Consider the following 20,171-nt stretch of genomic DNA (forward strand, 5'->3'; position numbering starts at 1 on the left):
CAGGATGGGTCCCCGGGGGTACGAGAGCAAATGCCAGCGAGTGTACCTCGAGGGGCCACTGGCGGTGGCCTTTGACACCGCCTCCGCGGAAAAAGCCCCCGAAGTCTGTTTTCCAAAACGTTTACTTTTGAAAGTTCCCCACTCGTGGTTCTTAACTGGGCACCCCGCGGGCCCTGGGTGCTGGGAAGCGACCTTCCCTGACCTGGGGGGGCCTGTGCTGAGCAGCAGACAGGGTCGTCTTCTCCAGGAAACTGCACCCAGGGGGTGGCGAGTCACGGGAGGGAAAGAGCTGGAAGCGCAGGGTCTGGGGAGGGGCCGCGGCACCGGAGGGAAGGGGGCCTGGCCACCCAAGCCACTCTGGCCCAGCGAACCTCAGGTGGTGAGGCCGTCCTGGGCACCCGGGGCGGGGCCCTGCAGCCGGGGTGGGGCTTGCCGTGTGAAGCGCCCGCCGTGGGTAGCACGGGGAGGTCGCCAGACGCCGGCACCTGGTCGCACTGACCGGGAGCCTCTGGAGGGGGCCAGCCGGGGCCGGGCGCTGCGGGCGGGGAAGCAGAGGCCTGGACTGCAGCCGGGCCCTGCGCGGGACACGCGGGAAAGGCCGGGCTGGAGCAGGGAGCGCAGGGCGGGGAAGCGGCGGGTGCTCGTGTGCTCGCGGACACCCACGGGCGCGGCGTCCCGCCCCAGAGCCCCCCCTGGACACAAGGACGGTCTTTATCGCTTGCTCCAGAAACCATGAATTGCCATCTTAACCGTCGCCTGGTCAATGCCTACGCCCTGCCCCCACCCTGTCACCCCTTCTCAGAGGCCCCTGGCCGCCCCGCGTCCCTGGGCAGGTGTGGATGGTGGGGGGCCGGCACCCCGCTCCTGGAGCTTCTCCCATAGCCACCTGAGAGGAGGGCAGAGCCAGAGGCGGGATCTGGGCCCCCCGCTTCCTGCCGCGGGCTGTGAGGCCTCCTCCCTGCCAGCGTGGGGGGCAGTGCAGCGGTGGGGGCTCGGGCGGGGAGGGGAGCCAGCCTGCACCTCACTCCCGCCTTCTGCCACCCGCCCGCCCGCCCCGTCTGAGCCTCCGTGCCCATCACCCCTCCCCCGCGCGGAGGAACCCCGGGCCGGCCTCGCCCCTCCCCCAACGCCGGCCCCCTCCCTCCCTGGTCTCCCCTCCCACCCAATCTCACGCAAGCCAAATCGATTTCCCTAAGCAGCCTCGCTAATTTCCTGCCCCGCAGACTCCAGAACTTAAAGGCCTGTTGTTCGCGCCGGTCCCAGCTTCCTGCGGTCTTCCCGTGTGGGCCACACGGCTCCTGGCAGCCGGTGACAAATGGGGTCAGCCCGAGGCCCCCGGCCGGCCGGCCTGGCCCATTGTAGTGGCGCAAACGGTTTAATTATTAACTCTTTCTCCCCTGCATCGGCCTCCCCCAGGCATCCGGGGGACACTAACCCCTTCGCCCCGCCGGCATGGCTGGGCCGCCCACATCACAAGGGGGTCGGCATGCTTGGGTTCTGAGTCACCCGCCCGCTCGGTCCTTCATGCCTTCCCAGGGCCGTTTATCACGGAGAATCGCGCATGCCTCGCGTGTCAACGAGTCCTGTGCCAGCCCCGCGCCCCTGCCGGCTGCCGCCCCTGCCGCCCCCTGGCTTCGCGGGCTCCCTCGGGCGCCCAGACCCCGTCCCGCGCAGGCCTCCGCATAACCCTAGCGTCTGCCACTTCCCTCCCCCTGCTCCCTCCCTCTCTCCAGCCCCCCTGGGTCCCCAGGAAAGCTGGGGCAGGGGAAGGCCCTTTCCGTCACTCCAAGGATCCCTCGATGAAGCACAAACATTTGAAACGTTCTCCCCGCGCTCTTCTTCTCCTGCCCGCTCTTACACGCTCAGAACCCTGTATTACGTGTGACCCCGAAGCCCGGTTCCTCTGCGGCCCCAGGCCCCAGCGTCTGGCTCCGCCCTGCGGGTCCGTCCCCGGCTCCCCGTCCGGCCCTTGCTGCCCACCCTCGGGTGGCAACACCAGCGCCCTCACCTCCACCTCGGTGACGTCCACCCCCCCCCCCCCCCCCGTCCTCAGGCCTCTGGGTCGCGTCCTCCGTCTCCTTTTCTGGGGCGGGAGGTGCGGGGGGCGCTGCTCTGGCTTACAGGCCGGACGCGGGCAGCACCCCAGCCCCTTCGGCAAGGCGAACGCTGGGGGTCCTCATCCTGTGGCGGCCGTGACAGGACCACACGCGGAATGGCTCAAAACAGCAGAAATGTGTCTCTCACGGTTCTGGAGGCCGGAAGTGCGAGATCGGGGGGCGGCAGGGCTGTGCTCCCTGAGGGCGCGGGGCCTCACGTTCCTGGACTTGCAGATGCATCTCTCCAATCTCTGCCTCCACCACCACAGGGCAGCTCTGAGTCCACATTTCCCCTTCTCGGGGGTCACTGGATGAGGCCCACCCACACGACTTCCTCTTAATTTGATCACATCTGCAAAAACCTGCCGTCCAGACAGAGTTAACATTCGCAGGTACCAGGGGTTAAGGACTTGAACTTATCCTGGGGAGGACACAGTTCTACCCACGACACTGCTGTCAGCTGCGGCCTGGGCTTTCTTAGCTTGAGAGAACGGCCCCTCCCCCTCCCCAGAGGTCACGAAGGGCGTGACGTAAAGCATGGGGGACCCAGCCGCGCACAGGCAGAAGCCGCCCAACCTCGTTCTGCCAAGACCCACGGGGCGCCCTTCAGCTGCGGGCCCCCCCCCCCCCCCCCGCTCCCTGCCTCTTCCTCGCTCTCCCGAAAACACATCGGAGTGAGAGCGACAGCACCGCAGGCCGAGTCTGCGATCTGTGCTGTTACACATTGTTTTTTTTAAATAAAGGAATCACTGGCCATTATTGCCACTTCATAACAAATAACAATGATCTCGAAACATTAATTGTTTTTAAATAGTTAGGAACCACAAGTGTAGAGAGAGCAGGGAGGTCCTCAGGGAGCCCGGGTCCCTTCGCCCTTCCACACAGCCCAGGGCAGCAGAGGGGGCCGACTCCCCGGCAGCTGGGGTCTGGGGTCTGCATGTCTGGCCCGAATCGCAACTCACTGCTACCGAGCCTCGGCTCCCCACGTAGGACACAGCCGCGCGCACACAGGGCTGCCGCGAGGAAGGCGCGAGGCGCCCGTGAGCAGAGGCCGCAGGGCCCGCCAGCCGCCATGGCCGCCGTGCCGGCGCGTGTCCTGGGCCGGCGGGGGACACCAGAGGTCACGTGCGCTCCTCGGCACTCGGAGGCCTTGCCGGGCGCAGCAAGAGGCCGTTTGCTGCGTGACCGCTGGGACTGCCGCGGCCCCGCCAAGGCCACACCGAGCCCTCCGGAGGCTGGAGGTCAGGGCCGTGGGGCGCGGGCACTCAGAAGGCCCGGAGGCGTGGGGGGCGCAGAGCTGACGCCCCGGCGAATCGAGACGTTTCCCCCCACCGGCCCCCGCCCCTCCCAGGCCTCTCCCCATCTCGTCTCGGAGGGGGACAGCCGAGAACTGTCCCGACCAGGCCGCACTTTCGCGTGACCCCAGCCCAAGATTTCTAGTCAGACCCCTGACAGCAAACATACTTGTAACTCAAGCGACTTAGAAATGATTTTGTTTTGAAAGCACCAGGGAGGCGCTGAGCCTCTGAAGACTCCTGGGCGGCTGAGAATGCTGGGCTCAGGAATCGGGAGGCCCCCGGCCCCCACACGCCCCCTCCCACCCCGGCAGCCCCCAGGGCCTCGCTGTGCCTCAAACTGGGTAAAACGGCCCCCCTCCCCGCCCCGCGCCCAGCCCGCCTCTGTGTTCTCTAAAGCATGAAAGAGACCAGGCTGTTCAGACCTCTCTCCCTCGATGGTCTTCCTCCCTCGCATTCCTGAAATGTCTCCCCATCTCTGGTCCCCGTGTGGCTGGCCTCTGTGACTGCTGTTCACATCGCAGGAAATTGGAGACTTCGAGACGAATCGATAAGAGCGAAGCCCTGGGAGGACAGAGGAGCCGGCATCTGAATGAGCGGGAGGGACCCAGCGCCGGGCGCCTTTTCCCAGAAACGCCGCTGCGGGACTATTTCCCATTTTCCCGTCATCACCGTCCTTTTGACATCGGACATCGGCCGTGTGATAAGTCCTCGCACGCCCCTGGGCCACTCCGCCGGCCACGTGCGATTTTCCGGTGTGGGTCGGGCCAGGGGTGTGCCTCGGTTGGTTTGCTGGCGATGGAGTTTGCTCATTCTCCTCACAGGCGTTTTTCTCGTTCCATAGAGGGGAGTTGACCAGCCCCGTGGAGGATGGTTTCCCCTGAGTGGCATCTGACAGGGACGCACGCCATGGACCCAGGACCTCGACCCAAGAACCAGACACAGTGACACTCCTGCTCTCTGGGCCCTGAGGTGTCCTGGCAGCTAAAGTCCTCGTCTGTGACCAGGATGTGACGCAGGTCCCCCAAATGCGCAGCAAGGCCTGGCCCTATGGGCGTCTCAGCCTTCCCTCACGGGGCGGGGTCCGTGGTGGCCCTGGGTCCTAGCAGTAATGGACATTCTCTAGAGGCCAAGGCAGGTTCCGGAAACCGGTCACCTGCTACCACGCACTCGGCGACCCATGTTAAAGGCCAGCAGCTCGCTTGGCCCAGTGTTCCTGAACCGAGGATCAAAGAGCTGGCAGGGTGCAGCCTCGAGGTCCATCAGAGGGGGCATCGTTGGCCTTGGTTTCACCCCGCTTTAGCTCTCCTGAAGCCCCTCCCTGTGCCCTACAACCTCTCTGACCCCCAAAACCATGACGGCCCCTCAGCAGTGCTGACTTTCCAGGATTCAAACAACTGCGGGACAGACCTGCCCCAAACCGCCCTCCCGTCTGCCTCCGAGCTCCCCTCTGCCGTGGGTGCGGACCACACGCACCCTGCTCGGCCCCGGAGCCAGCCCCAGAAACAGAGGCGGCCTCAGCCTCTGCAGGCTCCGAAGTCCGCCTCGTAAAGCCCCGCAGGCCCCGAGGCCAGTCACCACGCCTCTCCGCTAAGCTCTCACGGCCTTCTGCCCAAGTCCACGGTCTCACCCGCTTCCACTCGGGGCTTTGCGCTCCACGCGAAGTGCCCCCCTCCCAGACTGGGGCAATGGGGGCGGGGAGGGCTCTCAGCGTTTCCTTCGATGTCTATTTTTGAGGTGTTTATAACGCAGCCTTTTTTCTGCTCCTTGCTCACCCCCTCACGAGGTGAGATCTCAGCCCAGGAGGACATTCTGCTGCTTGCCACACATCGACAGCTCTTCTCTTTAATGCCCGAGAGTGGGTCACTCTGGAGCAGGACCGATGGTTTCAGCCCACTTGGGGCTGGGGGAGGGTGGTAGATAAATTGGGAGAAGGCCGGCCGCCGCACCAGCCCGCACGCCAAAAGCCCTGTGGGGACAGGGCTGGAAGAGGGGCTTGCTGAACCCCATCTCTCCCGCTGGCCCCCACCCACCCGTTTCCCAAAAACTCTCTGGGAAGTGAAAAGGCTCACACGCAAAGTGCTTTCGTCCCTCAGAAGCACCGTTCACGCTGTCCCCTGGGTCCCAGCCGGCCCTCGAAATTCGGTTTCGGCCCTGGAGTTGCTGGCCTCTCGCACCAATGCTGACGATGTGCGTGTCGAGTCCCAGAACGGGGTCAGTCCAGGGGACAGGGGAGTCGCACAGGGACCACCCCTCCCGTCCCGGCGAGGTCTGCACGGGGAGTGACCCCGGCCTCCCTGGGGAGCAGATCCTGAGCTCCGACCTGCACACAGGGCCCTAACTTTGGAAGGCAGGGTCAGACAGGCCTGGCCCGCATCTCTGCACCCACCCCCCTCAGTGCTCCCTCACCCCGGCCCCGGGCCCTGGGGGGCTCCCTCGCAGGGCGGGGGGAGCCGCAGGCGCTGTGGGGCCCCCCCCGCCCCGCCGCGGCAGACAGCGGCAGGCACAGCCCTTCGCCTCCACGCGCCTCTCCTCCTCCCCCAGCTGAAGGCATTGGGGCCCGGACCGGCCCAGAAGGTCTCCCGGGCAGGCGTGAGCCAGGGGGCCATCAGCCTGACGGACGGGCAGCAGCACCACGAGCCTGAAACATGCGGGCAGACGAGAAGGCGCCGCTCCGAAGCTGGGGGCCCCGCAGCCGCCCCTCCCCAGCCCTGGTTCGAGGGTCCTTCCTCCCCCGCCCCGCATTCTGCGGGCCCCAGGCTCCCCATGGCTCTTGCGTTCAGGATGTGGAAGCCCCCTCAGCCCATGAGGCAAAATCAAGGTGGCCATTTATAAACCCACGTGTTCGTGAGGCCAACAGCACCTGTGCCTGGAAACCCCCAGGTCCCTGAGCCCCTGTGTGCACACAGCTGGGGCCACGCACCACCCCGCAGCCATCTGTGACATGAGCCCCCCGTGGGGTCAGCATGATCGCACGGTTAAGAATTCTTCCGTGCAACGCAGAGACCGGCCACTGTCGGAATGCACCTGAAGTCCCCTTTTTATGTTATCTCGGGTCTCTCGTGGAGCTCTTGTCACAGTGGAGGAAACTCCACAAGGTGATCACAACACTGCTACTCCACCTACCTCCAGGAGGCCATGGGGCTCCCCGCGCTTGCCCTAGGCTGTCCCTGCCGCATTTTAAGCAAGCCCAGGATGGAGAGGAAGATGACGCTCCGTGATACAATTAAATTCTTTGTAACGGATTTTCTTTAAGTTCTCTTTTAGTTGAAATGTGTGTATGATGTGCACTCAAGACATATTTCATACGTGAATGTTAAATCCTATATACAGGCAACTTTTTAATAGCTCGTCATTCCCAAAAGCAAGGGGTCCTTACTAGGATAACAGAGCATCATTTAAAGAGCAAGGAGGCTCACTTAAAAACCTCACCAGAGGTTACGCCGGGCAGTCAGCGGCAGCCGCGTTCCCGTCCCACGAGGGCACACCGTCTGCCCCGGGGGAGACCCATGCAGACCTTAAAATAAGGCGCGGCGCGTCTCCCATAACCGAGCTGAGTGTCCAGGCTGCGGACGGTTCAGGCTTCCTGCTTCCTCTCTCTCTTCCAGCCTGCAGAAGACAAGGAAAGGCAAAACCCCTGGCATCTCGGAGGGGGACCGAAGGCTGCGCCAACCTGCTCTGCCCTCCCCGAGCTCTCCCCAGCAGCACGCGCTGACCCCTCGGCTCTGCGCCCTCGCTGAGCGGGGCGCCAGGCAGCCAGAATGGTTCGCGGGCGGACCCATCGCCCTCAGGTGGGTCCAGCGGCTCTCAACCAGGGTGGCGTCGGCCAAGTCTGGAGTCGTTGCTGGTGGTCGCGACAGAGGATGGCGACTGTTGGGGCCTAGTGGGCAGAGGCCAGGTAGACGTCCCACGAGGCAGAAGCCAGCCCCCAGGACGAAGCAGGGTGAGCACACCTGACCCCAAAGGGAACGCAGCAAGCACTCCGGGTAGACGCCAGCGCCCGAGAGCCGCAGGGGCTGCTGCGGCCTCGGTTTCCCCTTCCTAGTGCACCAGGCTTGCAGAGCGCGCTTGCTGACCCCCGGGGGTGGGGCTGGCCCTGGCCTTCCTCCTCAGGCCATCAGCCTCCCCAGCTCTCTCGGCTTTGAATCAGGAGTATGTGCGGGTGTGATCATGTGTGTTGAAAACCAAACAAAAACTCCCTGTTCTCCAGCACAAAATAAAATCCACGTTTATAAAAGGGCCTGTGAGGTCTCATCGCCAAGCCCCTTAGCCACGCGGGACGCTCCGCTCGGGCTCTGCGGGGCTCGTGTCCCGCGGACGTGCTTCCGGCCTGCTTCTCGAAATCGCTGAAAAAGAAGACACGCCACTTTGAAGTACAAGACACGAGAGAAACGCCCCCCCTTTATTGACGTGGTGGCTCGGGGCAGCAGAGAAGGTCGGGGGCACAGGGAAACGCAGCCAGGCCCCCGGACCGGGTCTCACAGAGCAATGGCATCTGCTCCCCGGCGTCTCTGCCAGTGGCCTCGCTGATTTCCAGCTCTTTGCTGCTCAGAACCAGATTTTCTCGATTAATAACAAAAGGTTTTGTTGGGATCGAGCTGTTTCCCACCATCTCGATGCAAACCCCGGCAACACGAACTGTGTCCATTAGCATTTCAAGGCACTTCCTATCACGGAGGGCGAGAAAGCCCCTCTCCTGAGGACGGAATCCATTCTGTCCTCTCTCGTGACATCTGTTCTAACTTTTAAAGCCAGAAAGGAAACTAGATGATGCCAGACTCCTTTGATTCGCGGCCCTCGCCCCCTCGGACGCGGGCGCGCGCTCCCAGCGGACGCGAGGGCCTGCCAGGTCCCTTCACGCGGGGGGACCCAGAAGCGAGGAGGACCATTGCGCTCACACTTCCCATGGTCCTTTCTGTGATTTCTTAATTACGTTTTCAGTGACTTCTAAACCTCACAAAACTGCGTACCTTCAACTTCGGTTGGGGGGTGGCGGCGGGGGGGTCGTATGTGTTCGTGGCTGCATGAGCTTTTCATCTCTAATCCCCCCAAAGCTCAGTTTGCTTCCATGGACTGAGGACATCAGAGCCAGTCTGGCGAGGCCGCTGTGTCCGCGGGCAGGAGGCAGAGCCCGCTGGCGAGAGGGCGGAGGGGAAAGCCGCGCAGCCACCAGCGGCCGCCGCCCCCGCCATCTGTGCGGCCGGCGCCAGGGTCCCTGACGCTGGCCATCGCGGAAACAAAGCGCGAGGCAGACTCCAGCGGGTCTGCCATTCACAGCTCATGCAGGGCCTGTCCCTCCCTGTGCATTCAGCCCCGCTGTGTTCGATCAGGGGCCTCTCCCGGGATTGACATGGTAATGAAGGCCCGAGTGAAAAGGCCACCCTAGGTGCGCCCCTGCTGACACGCCCGCCCTTTCCACCCCTTTGAGGCCCGAAAATTATCTCATAGCCTTACGACATCTGTGCCGCGCAGGGCCCCGGCCTGGAGGGGCTGAGCGCGTCCACCAGCCCACCACGCAGCCCCAGCCCGCGTCCCCCCGCGCGCCCCGCTGCGGGGTGGGGCCCGGCCACTGCAGGCAGGAGCCCGCCAGCCACCCCGCCCCCTCCTGCCCCCTCCCGCCCACAGCGCTGGGGCTTCACCCAGGCTTCACCCCGAATGCCGAGGCCTGGGTGCCACGCACCCAGCCGCTCCCGTCTGAAGGTGGACCGCAGAGTTAAACTATGTCATGTGATCTCGATGTCAGAGAAACTTATAATTAGTCCAGCAAGGAAGGACAGACAAAAAAATGGTGTGTGCGTATGGTGGGGGGAGGGGGAGTTCGCGAGTGTATTTTGCTCAGACGCTAGCAAATGCCATTTGCTCATCTAATAAGTGTGTCTGAACTCGGCCTAACCTGGCCCAGGTCGGTCGACTCTGAGGGGGAGCGAGGAGGTTGGGAGAATTTGCAGGAGGACAGCACCATCTGCAACTTATCTGTGTTCCGCCCGACGCGATGATTTCATTTAATTTGATTTGACATTTAAGAGCCCTTTTTTGGAATGAAAAGTGAATATTTCTATATTCTATTTGCAATAACCTCACCTGACTCTGTACACAGCCAAGAAGAATAAATGTCATGTTCATCGCAAACAGTCGTGGGCCCTCCCGGGGAGGGCCGGGGAGGGGGCGGCCTCCGGAGGGCGTGCCCCGCAGAGCAGAGGCGGCGGGCAGCGGGCAGGCGGGCCGAGCGTGGGCGGGTGGGCCCAGCGAGTGCTCGGGCTTGTTGGCTTGTTGCGTTTTGTTTCCTGCATCCAAATTCGAATGGCGATTGGGAGGGAATGTTTGTGACCGGGCGGGAGGTGGCTGCTGGCCCGCGCGTCCGGGGAGCCATGCCCTTCGGTGCGGGGCGACAGAGACGAGGCCGGCGTGACCCCGGCTTTCCACCCGCGTCCCGTGCTCTCTTCCAACACCTTCCGAAAGCTTTCGGGCCGAGAAGGAACTGTTTGGCAGCCTGGGACCCAGAAACGCATTCGGCAGACCCTGCCCCTTCAGCCGTCCTTGAGAGAGCATCTCTCCGCCTGCTGGCCTCCGGGCTGCAGGCTCAGGAAACAGATAAAGGAGCTTGTGGAGGCTTTCGGGGCCTAGGTCATGCCTCTGGGGCTCTGCCCGGAACATGGGGACGAGACCCAGAGGACGTACCTCAGAAACGGCTCTTAAATGGGTCTCCTCCTTCCCGAACCCCCGCCAGGACCATCTGCATGGCCCACCTGGGAACCCCTAACTCGGGCGCTCGAACCCGCCTCCCATCAGCCTCCACCCGGCCAGGCCTCCCCAGAAGCCCCTACACGCTGAATGCTGATGGGGGTCTCAGCAGGGCCTGAAGTCACTGGCGTGGGTGCAGCCTGGGCTGAGAACCAGGGTCCCGAAGCTTAGATCTGATTACTGTGTCTCCCACACTCAGAGACCCACTGTCCCCCAGCCCTTCCTGAGCAGGACCCACCACCTCTCCGGGCCCACCTCCCACAACCCCCTACCCAGGTCCTCAGAATCTGCACCCTGCTCTGAGCTCTCCAGGGCCCGACTGTCACCCTCGCCTGGCCGGGCTCCTCCCTACAGGGCTGTAAGGCTGCTGTGGGTTGTAGTTTTTCCAAAAAAAAATTCTTCTGTTTAAGGTCCTCGCCCCTCAGGAACTCAGAGCGGGACCTTATGTAGGGATAGGGTCTTTACAGAGGCGATAAAGTCCAATCAGGGCCATCGGGGCGGGCCCTAGTCCACTGCGACTGGTGTCGTCACAGACGGGGAAATTAGGGCACAGACACACACGCAGGAAGGCCCCGCGGACGCAGCGCCATTGTCTACAGCCCCGGGCTATGGCGCTTTACTACAGCGCCACCACCAAGCCAGCGCGGGGCCTGCAGGGCCAAAGGAACCTGCCCGCAGGGAGCACACGCCGCGGCTCCCGAAGCAGGCCCTGGGACGCGGGACGCGAAATCCCTGCCCAAAGGGTCCGACCCTCGCTTCTGGGGCTGGGGCGTCCCTGGGCCACTTGCAGGCCCCTTTGCCAGGCGCTGTCGGAAGGGACCTCTGTCGCGCCCTCGCCCTGGGCCGTGAGTATCGGGGGCGGCTGCTCCCCATCCACCCTGTGCTCCCAGCGTGGTGGGTGCCCGCTCCTTACGGCGAGAGCCTCGTGGCAGAGGGAATGGGGGGAAGGTCGGCCCTTGCCCCAGGCCCCAGAGGGTCTCTCCCGATGACAGGAAGCTGCGGATCTAAAGCAAAGGCCTGATTTCCCCAGCACTCTCTCTCCCCAGGTCTATTACCCAATCAAGGCTTGCTTCCTCTCACGCCAAAGCCGTGTCCTCGGGCAAACAAGGCTTCCGAAGTCCCAGTGTGGTACCAGGGTGTAGAGAGGCCTTCTGGGCACTCGCTGGCCCCGGGGGGCTGGGGGCCGGGCTGCCCCTCAGAGTGGGCCCCAGGCAAGCATGAGCTTTCGGGGCCACCCGCAGAGTCTCAAACGCAGCCTGTTCTTGGGCGCTGTGTGCCCCAGTCACGGCGCCTCTGCCCCCACCCCAGGCCTCTGCAGGCGGCAGGCGCCGGGAGCTGAGAGCCGTCTTCCCGGCACGCTCCGCCTTGGCCCAGACTCCGCCAGGCAAGACTGGCCCAAGGCAGGGCACGCGGGGCAGGCCTCGGCCTTCTGAGGTCACGGGGAGCACTGTTAGGGCCAACTCGTGACTCGCTGGGCTGGAACCCTTGACCCCGAGCAGCCTCTGCTCCCCTGTCTCCCCACAGCCTACCTGCCTCGGCCCTGCCTAGCGGGAGCCCAGAAACCGCAACGCACAGGCTTACCTGCCACTTCCAAACCAACGGTGGGGCCAGGACCCCACAGGTGCGGCTCCCCTGGGCCATCATGCTGGGGCGAACACATCGCCTCAGCAGCCCTGGTGACGGGGGGCCTCCCAGGGCCGCAGCGACTCCACAAACCGGCGACTCCGTCTGCCGTGCCCAGTTCCCATGCCTCCTTCACCCCCGTTGCCCAGGAATCTCATAACTGTGTTTCCACGACAAAAACCTCCCCCATCACACGGCCGCTGTCACTGGTGGAAGTGGCTTCCCAGCCTCCGAGGAGGACGGGCCGCACGGTGCGCAGACGGCCCACAGAGAAACTCAGGGCCGATGGCCAGGCGGCGAGGGTGCCGTGCAGACGGCCACGCGGAGGGAGCCGAGTGCCCCGGCCAGCGGCCAGTGCCCGGGCCTCAGCGACGGCATCCGGGGCCCTTCCCCCATCCCGGACCCGCCGAGTCGTGGCCGAGGACGCGGTGGCTGCTCCAGGCCGTGATGCTGGGGGACGCTGCCGCACAGCCCCAAACCCTGGGCCCCTCTCGACTCAGGCCTGACTCACGTCTTGGATTCTAACTTACTGCTGTTTTTGTTTTTGTTTTTTCGCTTCGCCCTTTTTATGGCCGTCCTAAATCATTGCGTGCTGCTCCTCCAGAAGCCCCGCTTTTAATAGCCAAACGGTCTGCACGCTGTAGGCTTATTACAAGACCTATTTATCTTCCTTAAATATCCCAGAGCAATAAAACTAAAAATATTATCGAGTTATTTTGGCTGGAGTTGCCAATAGCCTTTCCACAGCATTTAACGTCCTCATTTCTTCAACCTGAGTTAAAAGGGAATATACACGTTCGGATGGCTCCGAAGATCCCCTTTGTGGGAAAACGTCACATGCCGATCGCCTTCCTTCTTTCCGCCAGCGCCCCCTCCCACCGGGAGCGGCCGGTGTCCCGAGATGCCTCCTCGCTGCTGCGCCCCAGCCTTTCCCGCGGGTCCTCGCCCTCCTCCCCGGCACACCTGTGGTTTGACAGCTCCACTTATCGCTTCATCTACTGAGTCTCTAGCTGGTCAGCAAGTGTTCGCTGACCGAGCTCAGGAGGTAGGTGCCCTCCCAAATACCTCCCTGCCCCTTCCTCCGCCCTCCCCATCCAGCCACAGGCTTCCTGTTTTGAAGATAACCCAGAGCTTTCAAATTCTTGCACTCTCAGGTGTAACCACCTTTCCCAACCCAGCTCCGCCCCACAAGCTGCCAACCGGACCGCCAGGGACCAGACTGGACGGGGCCAGTGGAATGTCCCACGGTCACGGGAACAGAGTGAAGGACTCGCACGTGGCCGGCCACTTTTTTTAGAACGTATCATTTATTAACACTCAGGAAAACGATCTTCGCGTCTGATCATTCTATCTCCCCATGCAGCGGGTGCTCACCAACCACGTATCAAGAACGCCACACAGGACATAAAGAAAGCCTGGTGCCTGACCTTGAAGAGCTCCGCGGCTGGTGGGGAAGACAGATGCAGCCATGGGGAAAATTTACTTGCAGGGAGGCGGGGCTAGAGCACAGGTGAGCACAGGTGAGCACAGGTGAGCCGGAGGCTTTTTTTAGTAGCATGGGGGGAGGGGAGTTCTCCAAAGATGGCAGGGACTAAAAAGGCTGAACCGTGAAGGGCACATTTGAGCAGGAGCCTGAAGGATGAGATGTTGTCAGATAAAGAACAGAGAAGGGGGGCCAGGCAGGGGGCTCAGGGGAGGCCTGAGTGAGTCTCCCTCCTCACCTCCCCGTCAATGAAACTGTGCCCAGGCGACACCCAGGGCTCAGGGCACAGCAGTCAGCCCCAGCGCTGAGACTGCGCCGAGGGTCGGGGAGGCGGGGGTGCCAAATCGCAGGGGATGTCAAAAAACAGAAACCGGTGATCGAGATAAACCACGTTTTAATGCAACATTGAAGAAATCAAAATTAATTCGAAAATCTTTGGTGAATAGATGCTGAATTTTTATACAAAGGCAGGATCAGTATTACTGATTCACCTTTTGTTTCTGGTTCATTTTCACTGTTCGAATGCAACTTTTTATGCCTTCACTGCTATGGGTTTCAGTGCACTTCTTTTTACCGATAAGTCCTTTTATTTCTGGGGGAAATGAAAGAAGGCGACACCTGGAAATAGTCTGAACCCAAAGCGACTTCATTCCTGCCTTGGTCTCGGGCAAACTGCCTACAGATTCCCTTCCACCTTTTGGAAAATCAAAATATTTTTAACTGAACACTTCAGCGTAGGAGCTGGAGGCTTTCCTTCGCGCTGAATACTGTTCAACACCCTTTTCCTCTGACACCCAAGGCACAAGTCAAATGTGCACAAGGCAGAGGCCTCCAGCTGGCCCGGCCTGGGGGCGGATGTGTGTGCATCCTGCCGGAAGCTGCTGAGCTCTGCAGGAAGTTGCAATTACGAAGAGGGCTGGGCTTCTGCAGAAGCTGGGGGTTACTGGCTTGAAGAACCCCTTATCAAAAGAAGGTGTATGGGGGTGAATCTGGAAGTTAATTAGGCTGCAGTTTGCAAAGGAAAAGGGAGGAGGCAGAGCCAGCTTTGTTGGCGCCCAGTGCTCTCCCGAAAGGCACGAAGGAAACAGGATAAGCAGCCACTGGGCAGGTCCGCCCACGGGGCCCCTCCGGGGTCACTCTGGGCCTGCGCCCAGGGCCCCCTCGTGGGGCAGGGAACCCTTCCCGCCGCCGGGGCAGGCTTCCTCCTGTGCCCTTGGCCATCCCACACTTCCGCCCAACACTCACTCGTTACGAGCTATGGGCAAGACCCTTCTCCTCCGTCATGACTGCCTCCTTCCTAACTTTTCAAGATCACCATCACTTTTAGAAGGAGTTTCTCACTCTTGGGTCCGAGCCACGAAGTGAGCTTCTTTTCTGAGTTCGAGGATGGTTTCCAATGTCTCTCGTAAGTTCTGATTTCAACTCATTTTAAACAAAACTTACCATAACCAACTAAATATTTAAAATGTGTATTTCGGTAAAAGCGAATCAATTTAGTCCTGCGGGGCCGACCTCGCGACACGGGGGAGCATGGGGGTCGCAGGACACCGCACTGGCCCAGGATCTACCCCGAGCCAGGAGGGGAAGCTCCTGCCTGCCATTCGGTGGAGTGTCCCCTGGGGGTCCCAGCAGCCACTGTGACTGGCCGCAAGTGTGAGCTGATTCACTTCTAGAACCGCCAGTTAACCCGCGGGGGCCAGGAGCCGGGGCTCGCCGTCCATCCCACAAGTGCCTCCCGGAGGCGAAGCATAAAGGGACAAGCTCAGAAGAAAGGGTTCCTCCCTCTCGCGACCCTGAAAGAGACCCAACTGTAGTCTGCGGGGCTGGAGGACGAACAGACCCAGACGACAACTGCAGAGCGGGGAGGATGGAAGGCCACACTCGGTTTCCGCGGCGTGGAAGAAAGCCAGCTCGCCTCGGAGTCGAGGAAGCCGCACTGGGCGGGGATCGCGCCACACACCTGCAGTGCGCCTGAGGCCCACTCTGAGCCTCGGTGTCCTCATCGGAGCCTGGGTGGGAGCGGGCGGAGTGCCACGAAGCTCATTCCCCGACCGGCTTCCCCTCCAGGGCGCCCTCTGCACGGCCTCCAGGAACCCTCCGGAAGGCTGACCCTCACCTCGTTACCCACCTGCAGCAAAGTTACCTTAGCACCTGCCCGGCAGCAGCGGGGCTCTCGATGGCCCCCTCGGTGCCCCACGCGGCCTGCCTCCGCTTGAACTCCCCTCCCCACACTCACACGGCCAACGGGGAGCAGCAGGGCCCACCTCCGAGGCCGGAGCTCGGCGGGAGCCACCCGGGGCGCTTCCGGCGGCCTCCGGCACCATGAGCGTCACCTGTTACCAATCCCGCCGATCGGATTAGAAACCCCCACCACACCTGCCATCTCGTAGGGCCCCCCTCCCAGGAGGTCTGGTCCCCTAGCCCCATGCTCCCCGGACTGGGCCAAGGCCCCTGCTCTGGGCTCCACACCGGCCCGGGCTTGCCTCTCCCCTAGAACTCAGCACACAGCATCTCAGCGTACACACCTGTGCACCTGCCTCACCCACACATTACGTCTTTGCTCCTATGCCCCTGTTCAAGCAGTTGCCTCAGCACTGATGCTCGAGACGGATGGACGATTGGATGGATGGACAGATGGACGGATGGACGGATGGGTGGATGGGTGGATGGATGGATGGATGGATGGACGGACAGATGGATGGACGGATGGAGGGATGGATGGATGGATGGATGGATGGATGCATTCACCTATCCCAGGGCAGGCAGGCAGATGCTAGTTCACCGGTGACTCTCTTCTTAAAGATGTGGTGGGGATGTAACTCAGACACCTGCCCCCCTGGGCTCAGGCTGTCATGAGGATCACTAGTTGTCTGACTGCTTCTTCCCTGCGGTCACCCTGCCTTCAACCAAAAGCAGAGAGGGGGGTTGACTCTGTGCGGCACCAACTGAGGCCTCTGACAATTCCCACCAGTTTGTTCAGAAGGCGGAGGGCTCGATCCTCCGCACGGATAACGTCTTATGCGTCTCCTCCGGGAAGGAGGCTCAGGTCTGAGTTTCCTGGCCACAGTTCAGCTTAGCCCCTCGGCTCATGACCCAGTCCGTTCGTCTCCTTTCAGTCTGGCAGGAATGGGGGGGCGGGCTGACATGACTCCGAAGGCACCCCCGCTCGCCACCCTTCTCTCTCTGGATTGGCGTCGGGCGGTTCTGCACAGGAAAGGGGTGCGCAAGCAGGCTCGCGCCTTTCGCAGTCCTCGACAGCCACCTGAAGTCATTCCTCGATCGCTCCTGACCTTTCCCCCAATTAAATAACCTCGGTTCCTTGTTCTTCAGAAGGATCATTAACTCCGCAAGAGAAGAGAAATGTGCATGGCATCGAGAAGGCGAGGGAGGAACAGACTCTGTCCTGACTGGAGAAAGATCCGGTAGGAATGGCGGGCCGACTTGTTTTATAGGTGAGAGAAGGAAGTAAAAATGCATTAAGAGTTCCATTTTAGTGCAAATTTCAGTGGCACATCCCTCCTGGGACGAATTTCCAACTTCCTGATCCGTCGTAGATCAGCTCTGAAAATGTTGATTTTCATTAGGCGATCAATCAGAAATTTCCGGGGGACCGTGGGCGTACTCCCTGGGAACACAGCCTTAAAGGAGCGATGTTAAAACTAATGAAAAAGGAAACGACCTTCCCCCTCACTTTTGAAATGGCAGCGATAAGATCCAAATTTAGGAGACTCCTGGGGGTGTAGCGCCTCTGGGCAAGGCGGCAGGAAGATGCCCTGCGGAAACGTGGCCAGCCCCCCGCGCAGGCCGCTGACCTCCGCGTCCGTCCGTCCGCCTCACAGTCAACCGGTTCAAGTGGCGAGGCCCTCCCCGGCGTTCGCTGTCCTCTCTCCCTGCTTTCTGGGTACCCCATGTTCAGAGGGGCTGTGCATCACCCCACTCAGGCCCTCCTCGCACCCGAAGGCTCCACAAAGCCAGCGACCTGGCTCCCTGGCCCGGGGTAGAGAGTCCTAGAGGCAGAAGATGGGCGTCGATTAAGTTAGACCGGCAAACCTGGACGCCGGTTTCGCTCCAGAGACGGAGGCGGGCGCGTCCGGTCCTTTGTGTTCCCGAGGACGTCGAGGACGCCTGTGACCTGGCGTGTGTCTCTTATTCATCCTTTCCTTCTGTGCGGGGCGCAGGGTACACGCGTGTGTCCGCTCACGCGGCCTCGCCGGTGAGCTCCCCGCGGGGCAGCAGCGGCCGGGCCCCGCGCCGGTTCATTTCTCAGCGTGGCGGGCGCTTCGGCGAGGGGGCGTCCGGAGCGAGCGTCCCCTTTGCCCGATGACCAGGCAAAACCGGAGGCAGCGCACTGGGAGGGGGTGCTGTCCGCGCAGAACGAAGGGGAGACACGAAACGCGGACCACGCGAGCGTCGCGCTTTTCTAAGGAGCAGCGACTCGCCGGTTCTCTCCTCGTCTCCGCGGCCTCGAGGAACGCCGACCCCGGCGCCCGACGGGCCAGACCCCGCCGGGACGGGTACACAGGTCCGCGCCCCGCTTCGGACGCCTGTACTTCCACGCCGGCGCCGTGTGCCTCGGCTGCCTTCTGTTCGGGATTCCTTGCTCGCCAAAACATGTTTCAACACGCGCGCGCACACACACGCCCATCGCCCCGTCCCATTCCCGCTGACGTGGGGGGAGCTGGCAACCCCGACCTCTTATTTGGGAACGAGAACCAGTGAGCGGGCTTCACGCCGAGAACCTCCTCCCCTGACAGCCCGCTTCCCCAGGGCGGCTCCGTTCGCCCGCCACGTGCTCGCGCCAGGCCCTGCCGCAAGCGCCGGGCACAGGGCAGCAGCGGGGAAAGCAGCCCTGCTCTCGGGAGCTCGCTACACAACGGACCAAGGGCAGAAGGCGCTGCACAGAGAGCAGGACAGGCCGGCAGGACAGGGAACGTCCAGCTTACCCGCCGGCCGCGGCGGTGAACCCTGTGCCCGAGACTGACCTTCGGCTTCCCTCCCTTGGGACAGGAGAGCCGTGCCGCAAAGCCTCTCCACTTGCAAACCTCTGTGCCTCCGTCCTTACTCCCAGACCCTGCAAACACCCAGCACGGAGGCCGGACATGAAAACAGACACAACACAAAACCTCTTCCAGTCTTCAGGCTCCACTTTATGACCTAAAAAGCAAAATCTTTCTAAAGCATAACAAGCTCCCCCGGCTGCAGAAAACACCGAACTCTAAAAGGCCAGGAATCCAGTGTGTGTCCTTCCTCACGTGAACACCAGACACCGAGAATCCGTCCTGGGACGGGCCGGCCCAGGCAGCTGCGTCAAAGAGGCTGTCCTGTCACTGCGGGCTTAACACAGTGACCCTCGAGACTCTGGGGGCGGGCGGCTGGGTGAGCTCACGCTTTCCCAGGAGGAAGCCCCCGCCGCGGGGCTCTCAGCCTTAAAACCCCGTCCGCAGAGACTGCCAAGGGTCGGCGGCCGCGGCATCCTCTTTAAATAGCTGTACTTTCACGCCACTTAGAAAGAAAAGGAAAAAGAAGCTAAAGGTCCACTAAGCTTAAATTTTTGGATTAAACCGTACCTTTGCCCGCAAATAAGTAAGTAAAGCTGACCCACGTGCGCCGACAGTGAGATCCGACCGTTCGAGCTGTTTCCTCCTTGGCCAGCTGTTTTTATTATCAACCGAGGGGGAGGCGCCCCCATCAGCCCCTCCTGACCCAGGAGCCTGAGTTACGGCCTCGCTGTCCTCTGCGGCCACCTTCTACACAGCAACTCTCCAGTTTGGCCCCAGGGGGGAAATGGCTTTTTCAACTTGTCCTCAGCATCCTTGAGCTGACCTCTCTGGTTTGGCTGTGAGGAAATCTGGGCCTTTTTTTTTTCCTGGTGTGTTTAATTTACAGCGATGTTGCTAAACAGTGTGAATGTTTACCATATGTTGGTTGTGTGGCAAACTACCCCGGCTCCCCTAAAACTCAGGTTGCTGATTCATGTTGAGTCAGTCACCCAGAGAAATCCTGCGGGAGGGGGTCATCAAAAACAGCTGGGGCCAGCAGGGCCATGGCCGGCCCTCTTGGTGGGGGGACGGGGTGGGGAGCGAGGGGGGGTGATGGCAGAGCTGGGAGAGTCGGCTCGAGATTCCACAGACGGCTGAGCCACCGGCTCTCACAAAGCCGCAAAGTCGCATGAACACTGTATTTGCTAGAACTTTTCCTACACAGGAGAGTAGTTGAGAGGGAACCGGAGCTATGCACAGGACTAAAAACACTAGTATTAAATAAAAATGAAAAGCAGAGATTTGGCCCCATCAAATGCAAAGACACTTAAAGCTGGTTTTTAAAAAAATTTGTCCTTAATCTCTCAGTAGTATGGTTTACGTTCAAGAGTAAATGAACTCATGTATCTTGCTTATAAATAATTTTGTTTTTAAATGGAACATGGGTAAAGCTTGAGTGGTTAATTCCTGTTTTTCCTTCAATGTCCCCAAAAGTCACGACCTCCATTGCATCATAAAACGGCCACTTCTAATCACCGCATGGCCGTAAGAATCACCTGGGGGATCGTCTCTAAAAAGCAACTGCACGGTCACACTTCCGCCTCTGTCAGAAGCTGGGGGCCTCGGGGTGTTTCTTAAAGCATGATCCCAGGACTGACCAGGAAGCTTGTGAGAAGAGGCAAAGCCCTTGGCCCTACTCCTCACCCATCCCCAGATTTTCATGGGATACATAGAGGTAAGGGTCTACAAACCCGTACTTTCCAGAAACTTTCAGATCATTGTAGTGGGGGCGGGGGGAGTTGGCAGTACGCAAAGCAGCAAAGGCCCGTCGCTGCCCGGATGAGCGTGGATTCCGGACGAGACTTGGAAGCACCGCCCACGGGATTCCGTTACCTGCCCCCTCGGGTAACTGCTGTCCTCGCCGCCACCCCCGTACCTGACTGAGAGAAGCAGA

General features: G+C 61.4%; 1 protein-coding gene across 17 annotated transcripts in view; it reads right to left on the reverse strand.

Moving 5' to 3' along the window:
• Window positions 1-19,342, reverse strand: part of LOC107498271 — an 82,036-nt gene extending 62,694 nt beyond the window's left edge. For 5 of the 17 annotated variants that reach the window (XR_004952001.1, XR_004952000.1, XR_004951999.1 and 2 more), the window contains exons 1-3: window positions 18,806-19,336; window positions 5,464-7,000; window positions 3,817-3,955 (exon numbers count right to left, since the gene is read on the reverse strand). Coding sequence is in view for 1 of the 17 variants with exons in the window: in XM_036224505.1 (XP_036080398.1) it covers window positions 6,909-7,000; window positions 11,714-11,776 (155 nt within the window). In the remaining 16 variants the exon portion in view is untranslated. Of the gene's footprint in view, window positions 1-2,037; window positions 2,459-3,816; window positions 3,956-5,463; window positions 7,001-11,713; window positions 15,925-18,805 lie in introns of those variants that run through there. The other 12 variants (XR_004952005.1, XR_004952002.1, XR_004951996.1 and 9 more) reach the window with 12 other exon arrangements.
• Window positions 19,343-20,171: the final 829 nt, after the last annotated feature.

The sequence above is a fragment of the Rousettus aegyptiacus genome, unplaced genomic scaffold, assembly GCF_014176215.1.
Source record: "Rousettus aegyptiacus isolate mRouAeg1 unplaced genomic scaffold, mRouAeg1.p scaffold_m13_p_7, whole genome shotgun sequence".
NCBI classification, from domain to species: domain Eukaryota; kingdom Metazoa; phylum Chordata; class Mammalia; order Chiroptera; family Pteropodidae; genus Rousettus; species Rousettus aegyptiacus.